The 15,038-nt window shown below is 33.7% G+C and overlaps 1 protein-coding gene across 6 annotated transcripts in view; it reads left to right on the top strand.

Moving 5' to 3' along the window:
• KIF21A (kinesin family member 21A) overlaps nucleotides 1–15,038 on the top strand; it is a 178,985-nt gene that overhangs the window by 60,556 nt on the left and 103,391 nt on the right. For all 6 annotated transcript variants that reach the window (XM_027858956.1, XM_027858953.1, XM_027858954.1 and 3 more), the window contains exons 4-7: nucleotides 1,968–2,117; nucleotides 2,748–2,882; nucleotides 7,481–7,648; nucleotides 9,634–9,749. In XM_027858956.1, the coding sequence (XP_027714757.1) occupies nucleotides 1,968–2,117; nucleotides 2,748–2,882; nucleotides 7,481–7,648; nucleotides 9,634–9,749 (569 nt within the window). The remainder of the gene's footprint in view (nucleotides 1–1,967; nucleotides 2,118–2,747; nucleotides 2,883–7,480; nucleotides 7,649–9,633; nucleotides 9,750–15,038) is intronic.

Below are 15,038 nucleotides of genomic sequence, written 5' to 3'. Positions count from 1 at the left end.
AATAGCTTTCAGAGTTGTTCATTTTTAGTGTTGTCTCTAAAATGTTTTTGTGGTTCAGCTGTTGTCATTCTTCATTAGCTTATAAAGATGTTCAGAATTCTTCATTTTTATAATATTGATTTGAAAATTTGGTTTTCTTTTTAATCAGGCTTGCTATTTATTTTTAAATAGCTCCTAGTTTTATTTATCAATTCAGATAGGTGGCACAGTGGATAGAGTACTGGGCCTGGAATCAAGAAGATCTGAATTCCAATTAAGTCTCAGATATTTATGTAGCTGTGTGACCTTGGGCAAGTCACTTAACCTGTTTGCCTCAGTTTCCCCATCTGTAAAATGGGGATACTAATAGAAGTCATCTCTTAGTATTGTTGTGAAGATCAAATGAGATTTTAACTGATTAGCTCAGTGCCTGGCACATTGTAAATGCTATGTAAATGTTTGTTTTTGCTGTTGTTATTCAGTAGGTTTTTTTTTTCTTGATTTTGTTAATTTTGCTTTCAATGATGATAAGCTGCTCATTGCCTTTAGATTCCATCTTTTCAACCCCAGTATACTTAACAGTGACACTATATGGGTGTGAATCATGGAACACCACAAACTCAGAAGAATCACAATTGCATAAACAAATGTGTAAATAGGTTGTGTAGTGTGACAATGATACCTAGCACATGAAAAGTAGTGAAAACTTCATCACATGGATATGTACGACCAGAAGAGTAGCAAGAATCATGTAGCAAGAGTAAAACAAACTAATCTGAATACTATGTTGGTATCTACAAAATGTTATTTAAAAGCACAGAAGGTCTTCTGAATATTAAATCCTCCATGAAGAGAAATGATGAGAAAAGCTTGATCAAGAATTGCACAGGATGAGAAAAGTTGTGGAGGAATGCAATGATGGAAACAATACCCATATTGATAAGTTCATGGATCTATCAAAATATCGAAAGTATTGCTTACACTTAAACTTAGGACATTATTTGCGAGGAAGTTCAAATTAAATATCACCTATTTTGTTCCCCACCTAAAGGAATTTAGATATTGATCCATAAAATGGATCTCATTATTAACCAGTTTCCCATTTAAACCAAGAACCTCACTGAAATTATTTTAGAAGGCTCCTTCATAGTTCACCTTGTTCATAGTTAAACATCCAAGTCACAAATTACACTGTTATGTATGACCCACCCACCTAAATTTTGTGTAGTAATAAGTATTTTACCAAGGAAGTAGTTTATATTAAAATAGTATATTATTACAATTGTGATGTCCTTCTGACTTACTGATAGCTTACTAAGGGATGATGTATCTGATGATTTCTAAATCCCCTAAAAGAATCAGTGTTCACCTGAGAAACATTTTTAACTTTCTAGAACTACACATAAACTTGCTGATCCTAATTACATTTACATTTTACATGATTGAATGTTTTCTTTCCAACTAAGGGGACCTATCCCTTGACCTGCATGACAAAGATTTGCTCAGCCTGCTTCCAAAAAAATCCTAACTTTGTCAATTACTATATTAAACCAATTGAAATGTTAAGTTTACTTTTCTGCATGCCTAAAGTAATTTTTCAGGATATGTGAAAATTGAAGTATATACTTTTTCCTGTGTGGTAAAAATTCTTCAAATCTGGTTTCAAGCTTTCGTTTTATTTACCCTAGCTAACAGGTAACTTTTACCTTGATCTTTCCTTTTTACTTATGTCTTCACCTAAAAAGTCATTTGCTGTTTTGCATATTATGTATCTTAAATGACTAATTTTGTAAATATTGTTTTCTAGTAGATTTTATTTTACTTTTAATTGCCTCCTTCTGTATTAGCTGCTTTTAAATGGTAATCTTATTAAAGAAATATAGAGTTATAAATAACTGAGAGAAAAGTAGTTTTCAAAAAAGAATTTTTCAGTATCAGAAAGGAAATTTTCATCAAGACCAACATTTTACAATATTTTATTTTGCTAGCTTTATAATGAAGAAGTTCTTGACCTTTTTGATACCACACGTGACATTGATGCAAAAAACAAAAAGTCCAATATACGAATCCATGAAGACTCAACTGGAGGAATTTATACTGTGGGAGTTACAACACGTAGTGTGAATACAGAATCAGAGGTGATGACTAACTTATATTTCAAATAATTATTGAACATTTATAAAGCTTTTAATATGTTCAAAGCTTTAGGTTGTGTACTGAAATACAAAGATCATTTCTTTTAATAAATTACAGTGCAGAAAAAGGGATAAAATGGATGGGATAAAGTGTGAGAACCAGAATCCTTTTGCATTATTTGCCATCACGGTTTTAATACTGTTGTGATCTTTTAAAGGAGACTACTGTAAAAAACTTAAAAATCAGCAAAAGACTTGGGGGGTCTGTGTGTGTGTGTGTGTGTGTGTGCATGTGCGCGCATATGTGTGTACACAGATATACATATATGTTGTCAATCTGCAAATGCCTTATTAGGAAATAATTTTCAAATAAAATTCAAAATAAATATATCAATAAATATTGAACAAATAAATCTTACAGGATTTTCTTCTATTTTTCTTCTATTAAAATAATATCCTATTGAACTTGGAATTTAATCTCAAAGATTGGTTGCACCTACAACAATGATGTAAAACAATATGTTACCAACTCTGTCCTATACATCAGTAAATATGATTGGTTTAACTATTTGTGTTGTATCTCATTTAAATATTGGTCAAGTGTTATTTTTTTCTCCTCTTCCCCTTTTCTAGATGATGCAGTGTTTAAAGCTGGGTGCTTTATCTCGAACCACTGCAAGTACTCAGATGAATGTGCAAAGTTCTCGTTCACATGCCATTTTTACCATTCACTTGTGTCAGACCAGAGTGTGTCCCAAAATAGATGCTGTAAGTTTCTGTTTCTAATTTCTCAAACTCTTTGACTTTCTTAAATTTAAATTTGATTTTCCCCAGATTATTCAATATATGGCAAGCACTGTCCTAGACAGTTAGATGGAGCTGTTGATACTGTTGGATTGGAATTGAGAAGACCTGAGTTTTAAATCCTGCTTCAGACAGTGTGTGACCAAGGGCAAATTAGTTAACTTTTCTCAGCCTCAGCTTCCTCATCAATAAAATGAGAATAATAATAATACCTACCTTACAGTGTTGTTGTGAGTATCAAATGAAGTAACATATCTAAAGCACATTGCAAACCTCAAAGTACTACATAAATGTTAGCTAATAATTATTATCAATAGGCAGTGGAAATATAAATGCAACATTGAAAGTTTTTTCTTCAGTAGGCTTGCATTTTCTTCAGGGGAAACAGCATATACATAGAAAATTATAAAATGTACACTGTTTTTGTGGAGGAGGGGGGAAACCTAGCAACTGGGGTGATCAGAGTAGGTTTCTTGTTACCACTTGAACTTGGGCTTTGAAGAAGTTAGGTTTTCTACAGGGCAGAGGTGAAGAGGGAGTCCATTCTATTTATGTGGAACAGCTGGATGCTTTTGCAAAAGCATTAAGACTAGAGATAGAATGTATTGGCTGGTTAACAACAAGCAAGCCAATTTGACCAGAATGTAAGGACTAAGTGAAAAAAAATGCATATGCAATAAGATTAGACTATTTTTCTAATCTAATACTATATGGTGAAAGGCTTTAAAAGCCAAACAAAGGATTATATTCTACAGGTATATTTTTATGAGCAGGTGAAGGCAGTGAGAACTATGTTTAAGAAGTATCAATTTGGCAGCTGGATGGAGGATGGATTAGAGAGTAAAGAGACTAGCTAAGTGACCGTTTAAGAGACTGTTACAGTTGTGGAAGAAGAGATAAGTGCCAAAACTAAGGTTGTGGTTGTGTAAGTGTGGAAAAGAGGTTGTATACAAGATGTATTGTGGAGGTAAAAATCAACAAAACTTGGCAATACATTGCATGTAAGGAGTAAGGTAGAGAGAAGATTCAAAAATGACTTTAAAATAGTAAATCTGAGTCACTGGAAGGATAATTGTGCTTTTAATACTGATTATTACATGAATTTTTTTCTGCTCAAAATGAAGTCTTCTATATTACACACATAGAAGATTCATTGTCTCAATCATATCTTATTGAGTTTCATTCTAACCTGGTTAAATAAAGGTAATTTAACACTTAAACTTTCTAGAGACAAGTAATTGATGAACACACTAGGTTTACATAATATGCAGCTATTAAAATAGGCTCATAACTAAGTAGTCTTATAGTATGCAGCTATTAACCATAGGTTTTTAGCTTTAATTTTTGCATCTGGAGCAAACAGTACAAACACTACAGGCCGCTGGTTGGGAAGGCTGTCCTCCTTCCTGCCTTCCCCAGAAGAAGATAATTTTTTAGTTCCCTATTTAAAATGGTCATAGCACCTAGTTTTCAGAGTAATTAGTTTTTCCTTTTTCACTTGGCATCTAAGAAGCCTGGTTACTTGGGAGTATGGGTAGAATACTATTTTTTTTTTTTTTACAGTAAACAGATAGAATAACTAGGAGAGGGCTTGAAACTTGGGCTTGAAACTTATGCTCTGCCCAGATATCAGTGTATTATGTTAGAGCTGGAGGAGACCTTAGGAATTACCCAGTCTAATTCCTTGATTTTAATAAGAAAGAAATGACCTTCATGAGAGGAAATAACTTGCTAAAGTACACAGAGGAAGGCACATTCAATTCTTATTGAAATTGAGGCCTAGGGAATGGGAGTGGGGGGGTGGAGAAATTGAGGTTTAGATGAAGTAGAGTCAAATGGACCCTATAAATTCAAAGACTGTTAGAGCCAGAGGGGATCTTAGAAACTACTTTTTGACCCTGTCATTTATAGAAGAGAAATCAGATTTATGAGACAGAGTCAGTAAAATGGAGGTCTACTGGCTTTTTGGACATGTCCTTTTATCTAGGATGTTGAAATTTGGGATTTGTAGAGGATATAAGGGCACCATTACTTTCAGGGCAAAGGCCCAAGGGCCTTATGACTCAGGATAGTGAATGATGAAGGAGTATAGGTCTTTCTGGGAGTACCTTGACCCCATGCAAGTATCCAAACCTCAGGAAAGTGTAAGCATTTTAGGAGAGTAAAACCTTAAGAGAAAGAAAAGTGCTGGGAGTGGGGAAGGCCAGAGTGCTATAATTAGCCTCTTAAAGCTTGGGTTAAAGCAAATACCTGACTTTGGAATTTCTAGAAAATTGGTACTCAGGACATGATAAAATCATGAACTTTATTGTTGTAAGACAGAAAGCAGGCAAACATAATGTGTATCCACACACTATTGCAATATAAAGAGCTTTTTCCCCATGCAAGAAACTTACCCCAGCTGGGTGGTAAGTGAGATGTGTTGTGGTAGAAACGTTTTCGTTTTTCTTTACTGATACCAGACTTGGGTGAAGGTCAGGTAGGGGGAGTTTTTTTTTTTTTTTTTATCAGGACCACAAACTAATGGGAGGGTGCAAAGTTAATTAAGGCAGAAGAAGGAGAATGACTCAAGGCCCCAGTAGCAGATCAAGAGTTTATTCACTCAAAAGCTACTAGCCTGATCCATCTGACACAGAGTTAACAGTGGAAAAGTAAAATTGTCTGCTTCTATTGGCATTAGGACCACTTAGCCCAAGTGACTCCATATTGGAGTTCTATCAAACAATATCTATAACATTAAACATTAAAAATAATCATAATAAAAATAAAAAATTTATCATTATCAAACAGAGGCATCCTCAGGGAGTCATGGCTAAGAACCCTTTTTTTGATTGTGTATATATCTATGTATGTGTGTTGGGGTGGAGTGGGGTAGGGTAGAAGGATAAGTCTCATCCCTTGGCTGGGAACAATGAGATGTGATGATAAAGGCAGACCTTCACTAAAGGCACTCAGTAGCTTGCTGGGCCCAGAGTAAGTGACTCAGCTTCAACTCCTTACCTTTAGGACAAGCCGGAGCATTAGTTTAGCTATGCCATTGTCTGAATAGTTCAGTGAGACCATTAAGTTGTTCCCTCAGCACAAACTTGCTGTTACTACTGCTGTGATGATCTCCAATCCTGTTACCAGGTTGAACCTACCCTACCAGCAGGGCCTATCTTTCTTTCTTTTCTTCCTAATCTTTTCTTTCATTCCTTAGAAGAATATTACTGTTTGACTTTAAAATTTGCCCACTCAGTGATAAATAGAGAAAAGTTCCAATTACCCTGACTCCATGATAGGCTTATAGGTTTATAATGTAGATGATCTACCCTGTGTCTTATGGAACACTGGACTTGGAGGTTCCTCTTGAACAAGCCATAAGGTTGTACCTAGGTTTTACCCTAAACACTGATGGCTTGAGTTTGTCTGTCTAAGGTGCCCACTTATTAAACAGCAAAAATTAAGTGCCTTCAGTGAACAGGGAATACAGGTACAATAAATGAAACAATCCCTACTTTAAAAGGAGCTTTTGTTTAAATAGGAGAGATAACAAGGACACAGGTAAGTATACACAGAATAAACATGAAGAGAATAAATACAAATAAATATGAAGTAATTAAATATAATGTAGTTTAGGGAGGGAAGGCACTAGTATTTGGGGGGATCTGGAAAGGCTTTGTGTGATTCTTGAGCTGCTTTTTAAGGAAGTAAGGTATTCTACAAGGTGGGAATGGGACAGTTAGCGCAAAGGCTGGGAGGTGGAGTGCTGTGTATGAGGAACAGAAAGAAGGCCAATTTGGCATTTGACTAGCACTTGTCACATTTCATTAACATATATTCTCAACCTGTCCTCAGTGTTGTTAATGGAGTAGCATTTCCCCACCGTTTCAGCTGTGTCATCTTTCCATTCTTTTCCCCAGCAAAGTCTTCTGGTTTGTTTTCCTTTCCACTGGGCTTGTTTTCACGAAGTGAAACTAAACTAGAAGGATTAAGAAGCAAGTTTAGACATTGTTGTGATTGTGCTTGAACATAGTTTTTGCTCTTCCTGTTCTAGTTCTTGTGATATCTATGTTTGTAGTAGGCTTGATAGACATGCCACTACTGTTCCTTTTGGAACATACACCAATGATAGAGTCATTTTTATCTGATCTGTATAATGGATTTACAAGAAGACTTAACCATACTTAAAAAAGGTTTCTATTGCTTGTTCTTCCATCCAAGCTTTGGATGTTATTATGTGGACCTTTGTGTTTGACCTCCTGTTTCGTAAACTTCCTTGGCTATGTTGTTTTTAGGCAAGATCTGTGATTTCTTTGGTATCAGAAAGGAAACTCTACCAATGCTGATATTCATCTCTACAGTTTATACTCTTAGAGAATTGCCTTTGTCACTTAGAGGTTAAGTGACTTGTCCAAGGTTATATAGACATTCTGATTCAAACGGAGAACTAGAATACAGTTCTTCCTAACTGTGAGGCTCCATCCATTATGCCAGTTTGCCTCTCATATTGTACATACAGGGGAAGACAAGGCATTTTATTATTAACCAAATTTCTTGGATTTTTATTTCCTTAATCACAGGAAAATATACTTGATAATAAGATGATACCCGAGTCATCCCAGATGAATGAATTTGAAACCCTTACTGCAAAATTTCATTTTGTTGATCTTGCTGGATCAGAAAGATTAAAACGTACAGGAGCTACTGGAGAAAGGGCCAAAGAAGGCATATCTATCAACTGTGGTCTAGTAAGATTAAAGATGTTAAACTGATTAAAAGTGTTAAGCTGTCAATATATCAATGTATTACTTTAGTCTTTCTTTTCCTTTGTAATTTATAATATCCTAAATGGAAGTATTTATATAAATAGAACACTGAGGGACTTTGGGTAGTAACTAACAAATTAAATTATAATTTAATTTAATGACAAATCTATCCATTTAAGTTGAAATCCTGTTCTTCCCATTAATTACAGCATTACTTTTGATTAAAATTATTTTTATCAGTGTCTGTTTAATTATAAGCTTAATGGTTCCTAATTATAAATTGATTTAAATTATATTTTGTTCTTGGTACTAATATTAAATTAAACATTATTTATTTAAAAATACCTTTAATTTATATCAAAATATTTTGATGATTTTGAACATAATCTAAGGGAGAAGAATTTTCAGGTAAGCTTTGAATTTATGCTAAATTTCGATAATTTTTAAGAAATAATTGTTTCAAATATTACTACCATCTAGATTATTAAATATGTGAATATATGAAAATTGAAGAAATTTTCAGATTGTAGGAAGCAGTGTTTTGCCCAAAACTTATTTTTAAATTGTGTTGGAAAATTCTATGGTACTTAGTAACATTTATTTTTGGAGTAGAATTTGTGATTGCCATAAAACTTAGGAACTAAGTTTTACTTAAAACCAAGCTTAGCATAGGTATCTTTGGACATATGGAAGAGATATTATATAAAACTGCTCATAGAATAATTTTTTATAGTGAATGCTGCATTTCTATTGACGTAATTACAAGATTGAACATGTTTTCCTATGCCAAGCTGCTCCATCTCTGTGCAGTACTGGTAGTTTGAGATATTGTTCATATCAGGGTTTGTTGCTTCCATTAATTTCTCTATCACTCATTTCTACTCCAGGTCTGTGGTTGGGGCCTCTTGAGTGTGATCCCTTTTTGTCAATGATAAGATGTAGAGGAAGCAGTTGACTGAGGCTGCTTTCTGATCCACCGGATAAAAAGGCACAGAACAAGGGAGGCCAGACTTTTATATCTTAGTACCCATTTTAATGGTCTCACCATCAGACTTGGACATTGAGCCAAGAAGGAAGATTATGATCTTGACTTTTGATAATTGTGAATTTCTGAGGAAGAGCAGCATTGCTAGTCTGTCCCTGCACAGCAAGAAAATAGCTGCCACAGAAACTGCTGATATGGGGATGATTTCAGTTGTTTTTGGGATGAGAAGAGATGTGTAGGGGTTTGTAACACTTCTGGTGGTGTTTTAGGCTCAGGATTCCGAGCATGCTAAACTCTTTTGAAATGAGGTATAAGTTGGAGAGTGATGCATGTAACCTTTTTTTACTCTGTCTCAGGAATGAGCATGAGTTATTTATTTCCTTTATTGAGAGGACATGGTCACTAAGGAATAGACAATTCAGATGTGATGGCAGCTTGGAAGGGGGAACGAGATGGGAGAAGGGAGAGACATTTCAGACATACATTCGTCTTATGAATTTAATAAATATATAACAATACAACAAAGATCATAAATTCAATAGAATTAATCACTAATGTGTCCAGTCCTTCAGTGATTACAATAGAGCCTGCTTTGCTGCATTCTAATAGTTTTAGTCATAGAAGGAAGAGCACCAGTGTCAGGATAGTGAGGGAATTGAACTACATGATCTCTGAGGTCCCTTCCAGCTTAGCAGTGTGAGTTCATGACTTTTCAAGAGCACTAAATGGTATCCTGTTACTTCTATAAATTTTTAGATATCATCAGCAATGAAATAATTCAATTTTTAGAGACTTTATTTTAACAAAAATGTGTTACTTTTACATATGTCATATAGTGTGGTATATCCTAAGTGGATTCTATTGAAATTGTTTTACAACTTTAAATATTGTTGCAACCAGTTTTTAGTCTTAATTTCCACAAACTCATAGTTTCTTTGAAGTTAATTATAATTATACAATTTTTCATCTTTTTTTTTTTAAGCTGGCACTTGGAAATGTAATAAGTGCATTGGGAGATAAAAGTAAGAGAGCCACTCATGTACCATATAGGGATTCTAAACTAACAAGATTACTACAGGATTCCCTTGGAGGTAACAGGTAAGAAAAATAAACATTTTCCCTACATATTTCTTAATACATGCTTGGTTTCAGTTATTCATTAAATGAGCCATGAGTTTGGAAAGCAAATTTGTAAAGTGATTATACAAAGTATACGCATCACAGCTGTTTAAACACTTTTTTTGCTACTTTTCTGACAGTGTGTGTGACAGACTTCTTAGTGTAGGTCTCATAAAATATAGTTATTAGCTTGCTTTTGCTGCTTCTTACTCCTTCATGTTTTTCTGTGTCCTGTCATCAAACCCATTGCTCATCACTTTGATATATGTTTTCTGATGAGAACATTTCTACAACTTCAAGAAGTTTACACTGAATTTTTATAACCATTTTCTTGCACATTTAAATAAAAATATCACATATTTAGCTTAAGTACCCAGTCGTCTAGGAAAAATGATTATTTTAAACTAAAGGTGGTATATACCAGGTGTCAGAGCTAAAAGTTATTGTAATACATATTTACACGATAATGTAATATCAATGAAATTTTGAACTTTGTGAAACATACTAGTTAACTCCACTCATAAACTAAAGAAGTTAAGAGGCCTAATGAAAAAAAATTTATTTATAAAACTTTATTTCATTTAGAAAAATAAACATTCATAGGCAATTTCAACTCATTTGTTTTGAATTCTGTTTGATTTAGAAAGATTTTACAGGCTGTCATTGTTTTTATTTCTCTGTTCATTTCAAATATCATCAGAGTATCAAAGTATCATTTTTATTTCTTTGTTCCTTTTATGCCTTTTTTTATACCTGTAGATTGCCTCAGTTCTTTCTCCCCCACCATCTCATTTCTTCCTTGACTATAAACAATATTTTATTTCTCTCTTATAATTTATTCTTCACTGTACTTTTTTTTTTTAAAGTTTCTGTCCTATCCTTTCATTCTGATTTTAAATTTCAACCTTCATTTTACTCCAACACTAAGATGAACTTGTTTGGCTTTAAATCTTTCATCCTCCCAAAGAAAGGGCTTCAGCCCAAGCTGGTCACAGAATGAGGGGGGAACCTTGGTGTCTGTGGCGAAGAAAGAGGCACAGATCAAAAGAAGGGCCCCTGATTTACTCTGACCCCTGAAAAAAGAGGGAGTTTTACCCAAAGATAGATCCCTGGGGCAAAGAAAAGAGCTTCAAGTTGATAGGTTTCTCAGAGTAACTCAGAGCATGAATAACAAAAATGGGTAAACAAACAACAAAAAGTATTTTTTTAATACCAGGTATGACCAAGACATAGACCCAAAAGAAAATATCTAAAAAACACCTACAATCAAAACCTTAAAGAAAAAATTAGCAAAAGCAATTAGGATTTCTCAGAGGTGAGAGCTGTGAAGGAGAGACATAGAAAAAAGAATCGACGTCCTACCATAAGAGGTATAAGACCATATCCCAGTGAAAACATCCCTAAAAATCTGAGAGGACCAACTAAAAGTTAATGACTCCAGGAGACAAAAAGAATTAATTATTAAAACAAAGTCAAATGATTGATAAAATAGAGGAAACTGTAAGATATCTTATATCAGAAACAACTCATCAAGGAGTGATAACTTAAGAATCATTAGATTATTTAAAATCTATGACAAAAGCAAAAAAACCAAAAACTTGGTTACAATATTTGAAGAAATCACTTAAGGAAAATTGCCCAGATATATTAGAACAATTAGACAATGTGAAAATAGAAATTATCCACCAATTACCTCCTGAAAGAAACCTCCAAAAGAAATGTCATTGCCAAAATCCAGAATTTCTAGGTAAAAGAAAAAGAAGTACTACAAGCAACCAAAAAGAAAGAATTCAAATATTGAGAATCCATGGTTAGAATTATACAACACCTATCACTATAAAGAAATAAGCGAAACTGAGTGTTAATCTCACAAGGAAAAAAGGGAACCTTCAGTGAAATAGAGGACTTGCAAACATTCTTGGTGAAAAAAACCAGGCCTTCAAAGGAACTTTGAAATATAAATACAGAAATCAAGGAAAAACTAAAAAGGTAAATACAAATGAATAAGAAAGAAATAATAAAGATGAATTGTTAGTTTCCGGTTGATAGAGGGAATGAGAGTAAGATTCTTTCAGAATCTTAATGGCATAAGAGATAATAGAAGTAGTCAAATGAGAGAGAAGACCTATAAATAGTTTTATTATGTTTTGATGATGCTGTGAGAGGAAAGAAAAGGGAATTGGGGAAGTGGGCTTCACTTTCATCTAAAGGAATATACTTAATGCAACAGGGATACAGGTAGGAACAGGAAGAGGGGAAAAAGAAGAATAAGAGGGAGGACAGATTCATGGAAGGATTATTCATAAGGAAAATAAACCCAAGGCTTGGAGAAGGGATATTAAAGGGGAACTTTAAGAGTAAGAATCTACCATAAAGAAAAGTATCAAAGTGTATAGAGAAGAAGAAAATACATAAGATGAAGAGAAGTACACAATTAACCATCCTAACTGAATCTGAATGGGATCAATTCACCCATAAAATGGAAAGGATTAAAGAAGTATGAGAAAGCTAAATCTAATAATATTTTGTTTATAAGAAACATTTGAAACATAAAAGACTCCCAAAGAATTAAAATAAGATATTGGAGCAAAATATATCATACCTTAACTGAACTAAAAAAAAGTTGAGGTACCAGTCATGATTTTAGACAAAGAAATAGCAAAAATAAACTTAATTTAAATAGATAGATAATTACATTTTGCTGAAAGGTAACATAGACCCTGATTGATTTCAATGTTTAACCTATCTGTACCCAATGGTATGGCATCTAAAGGAGAATTGTACAGTAATATGGCATCTAAAGGAGAATTGTACAGTAGAGCTATAATAGTGGGACACCTCAGTTTATCCCTTTCAGTGCTAGATACAACTAACCAAAAAATAAACAAGAAAGAAGTTAAGGACATGAAAAATATTTTAGAAAAATAAGATATGTTAGAGCTGGAGATTATTGGTTGGAAATAAAAAAGAATATACATATTTCTGAAATGTGTACCTTTACAAAAGTTTTAAAATATCTCATAAATGTAGAAAAGAAAAAATATTATACGCATCCTTTACTGACCACAAACTACAATAAAAATTAAATTAAGTAAAGGGCCATTGAAAAAAAATATTTAAAACAATTGGAGACCAAAATAACTTAATCTTAAAGAATAGGTAGAAGATTACCTGGCTGAACAAGTTGTGGTATATGATTGTAAGTGAATGTACTGTGCTGTTAGAAATGATGAGTTTGGTGATCTTAGAAAAACATGGATAGTCTTGCATGAAATAGTAGAGTGAAATGAGCAGAACCAAGAGAACATTGTATACAATAACAGCATTGTTTTAAGAACAACTTTGAGTGAATAAGTTATTTTAACTATTATAAATACCCAAATTAACTATAAAGGACATATGAAGGAAGATACTGTTTGCATTCAGAAAAAGAAAGGATAAATAGAATTATATATAGAAGGATTTTATGTATATATACATATTTGTATCTCATTTTAGCCATCTCTAGAGTGGGGGGGGGGAGAAAAAAGAAATTTACATGATCACTTTTATTGAAAAGAAATAGCAAATTGTACATAATAGATTTGCAGATTCGTGTGAAATCTTTCTTTAAATTATACTACGTTATGGAAATTTTTTTTGGTTCATAAATTAAAAATGAAATAAATACAAATTAAAAAAAAGAATGGGTAGGAGGACAAATCATAGAAATGATAGATAATTTCACTTAAGTCAGTGACAAAATGAGACCACAAACTAACATTTTTGGGATGCAAGCAAAAACAATTCTTGGAGAAAAATTTTTATCTCTAAACATTAATTAACAAAAAGAAAGAACAAATTTGGAAATGCAACAAAAACCAAGACAAAAAAAATTTGAAAATCCCAACAAATAACCAAAATAGAAATCCTGAAAAGAAAGTGATTAACATAATTGGAAAAAAAAAATTTAAGAATAACACACACACACATATACCCATCAATTAGATGATGCATTAATCACACTTAAACTTTTCAGGTTTAGCAATTTTAAAAATTTGTCTATCAGTCATTACAGTCCATCTTTAAGCAGGTTAAGTGCCGACTCTGTGCCAGTCGGCAGCTAAGTTCTTGGGATACAAAGAAAAACCCTGCCCTGGAGGATCTTACAGTCTGATGGAATATTCACAAGATGGATTTTCTGGGAAACTTGAATTCTGTTCACAATGTAAGGCAGGGTATAGCTAAATAAAGTTGCTTTATACCCTCCTTTTTCCATTTCAGTAGGTGGTATCTGCATAGCTGGTTTGGGTATACTACAGGTTCTTATTTATTTAATTTGGTTCTCACCTCTGTGTGCTAATCCATTTTATTTATCTCTTACTATCTCACACTGCAGTTTTTTTTTCTCATTTTTTATTAATTAATTATTTTTAGTTTTCAACATTCACTTCCAGAAGATTTTGAATTCCAAAATTTCTCCCCATCTTATCCCTCCCCCACCCCAAGAAGGCATGCATTCTGAATACCCCTTCTCTTAATTTGCCCTCCCTTCTATCCCCCCCGCCTTCTCTTATCCCCTTCACCTTCTATTTTCCTATAGGACAGGATAGATTTCTATACCCCGTTGCCTGTACATCTTATTTCCCAATTGCATGTGAAAACAATTTTTAACATTTGTTTTTAAAACTTTGGGTTCCAAATTTTCTCCCTTCCTCCCTCCCCACGCATCCTCATTGAGAAGTCAAGCAGCTCAATACAGGTTATACATGTGTAGTCATGCAAAAGACTTCCATAACAGTCATGTTGTGAAAAACTAACTATATTTCCCTTCATCCTATCCCGCCCCCCATTTATTCTATTTTCTCTTTTGACCCTGTCCCTCCTTAGAAGTGTTTGCTTCTGATTACCCCCTCCCCCCCATCTAACCTCCCTTCTATCATCTGTCTGCTCTCTTATTCCTTTCCCCCCATTTTCCTGTAGGGTAAGACAGATTTCCATACCCAATTGAGTGTGTATGTTATTCTCTCCTTAAGCCAAATACAATGAAAATAAGATTCACTCATTCCCTTTCACCTTCCCCATTTCCCCTCCACTGTAAAAGCCTTTTCTTATCTGTTTTATGTGAGATAATTTACCCCATTCTACCTCTCCTTTTCTCCTTCTCCTAGTATAATCCTCTCTTGCCCCTTAATTTTATTCTCCAGATATCACCCTTTCATCTTCAACTCACCCTGTGCCCTCTATCTATCTATCTATCTATCTATCTATCTATCTATCTATCTATCT

The sequence above is a fragment of the Vombatus ursinus genome, unplaced genomic scaffold (assembly GCF_900497805.2).
Source record: "Vombatus ursinus unplaced genomic scaffold, bare-nosed wombat genome assembly UNPS02013950.1, whole genome shotgun sequence".
Classification (NCBI taxonomy): Eukaryota; Metazoa; Chordata; class Mammalia; order Diprotodontia; family Vombatidae; genus Vombatus; species Vombatus ursinus.
Note: the sequence above shows the minus strand (reverse complement) of the source record. Positions and strands in the feature narration are given on the sequence as shown.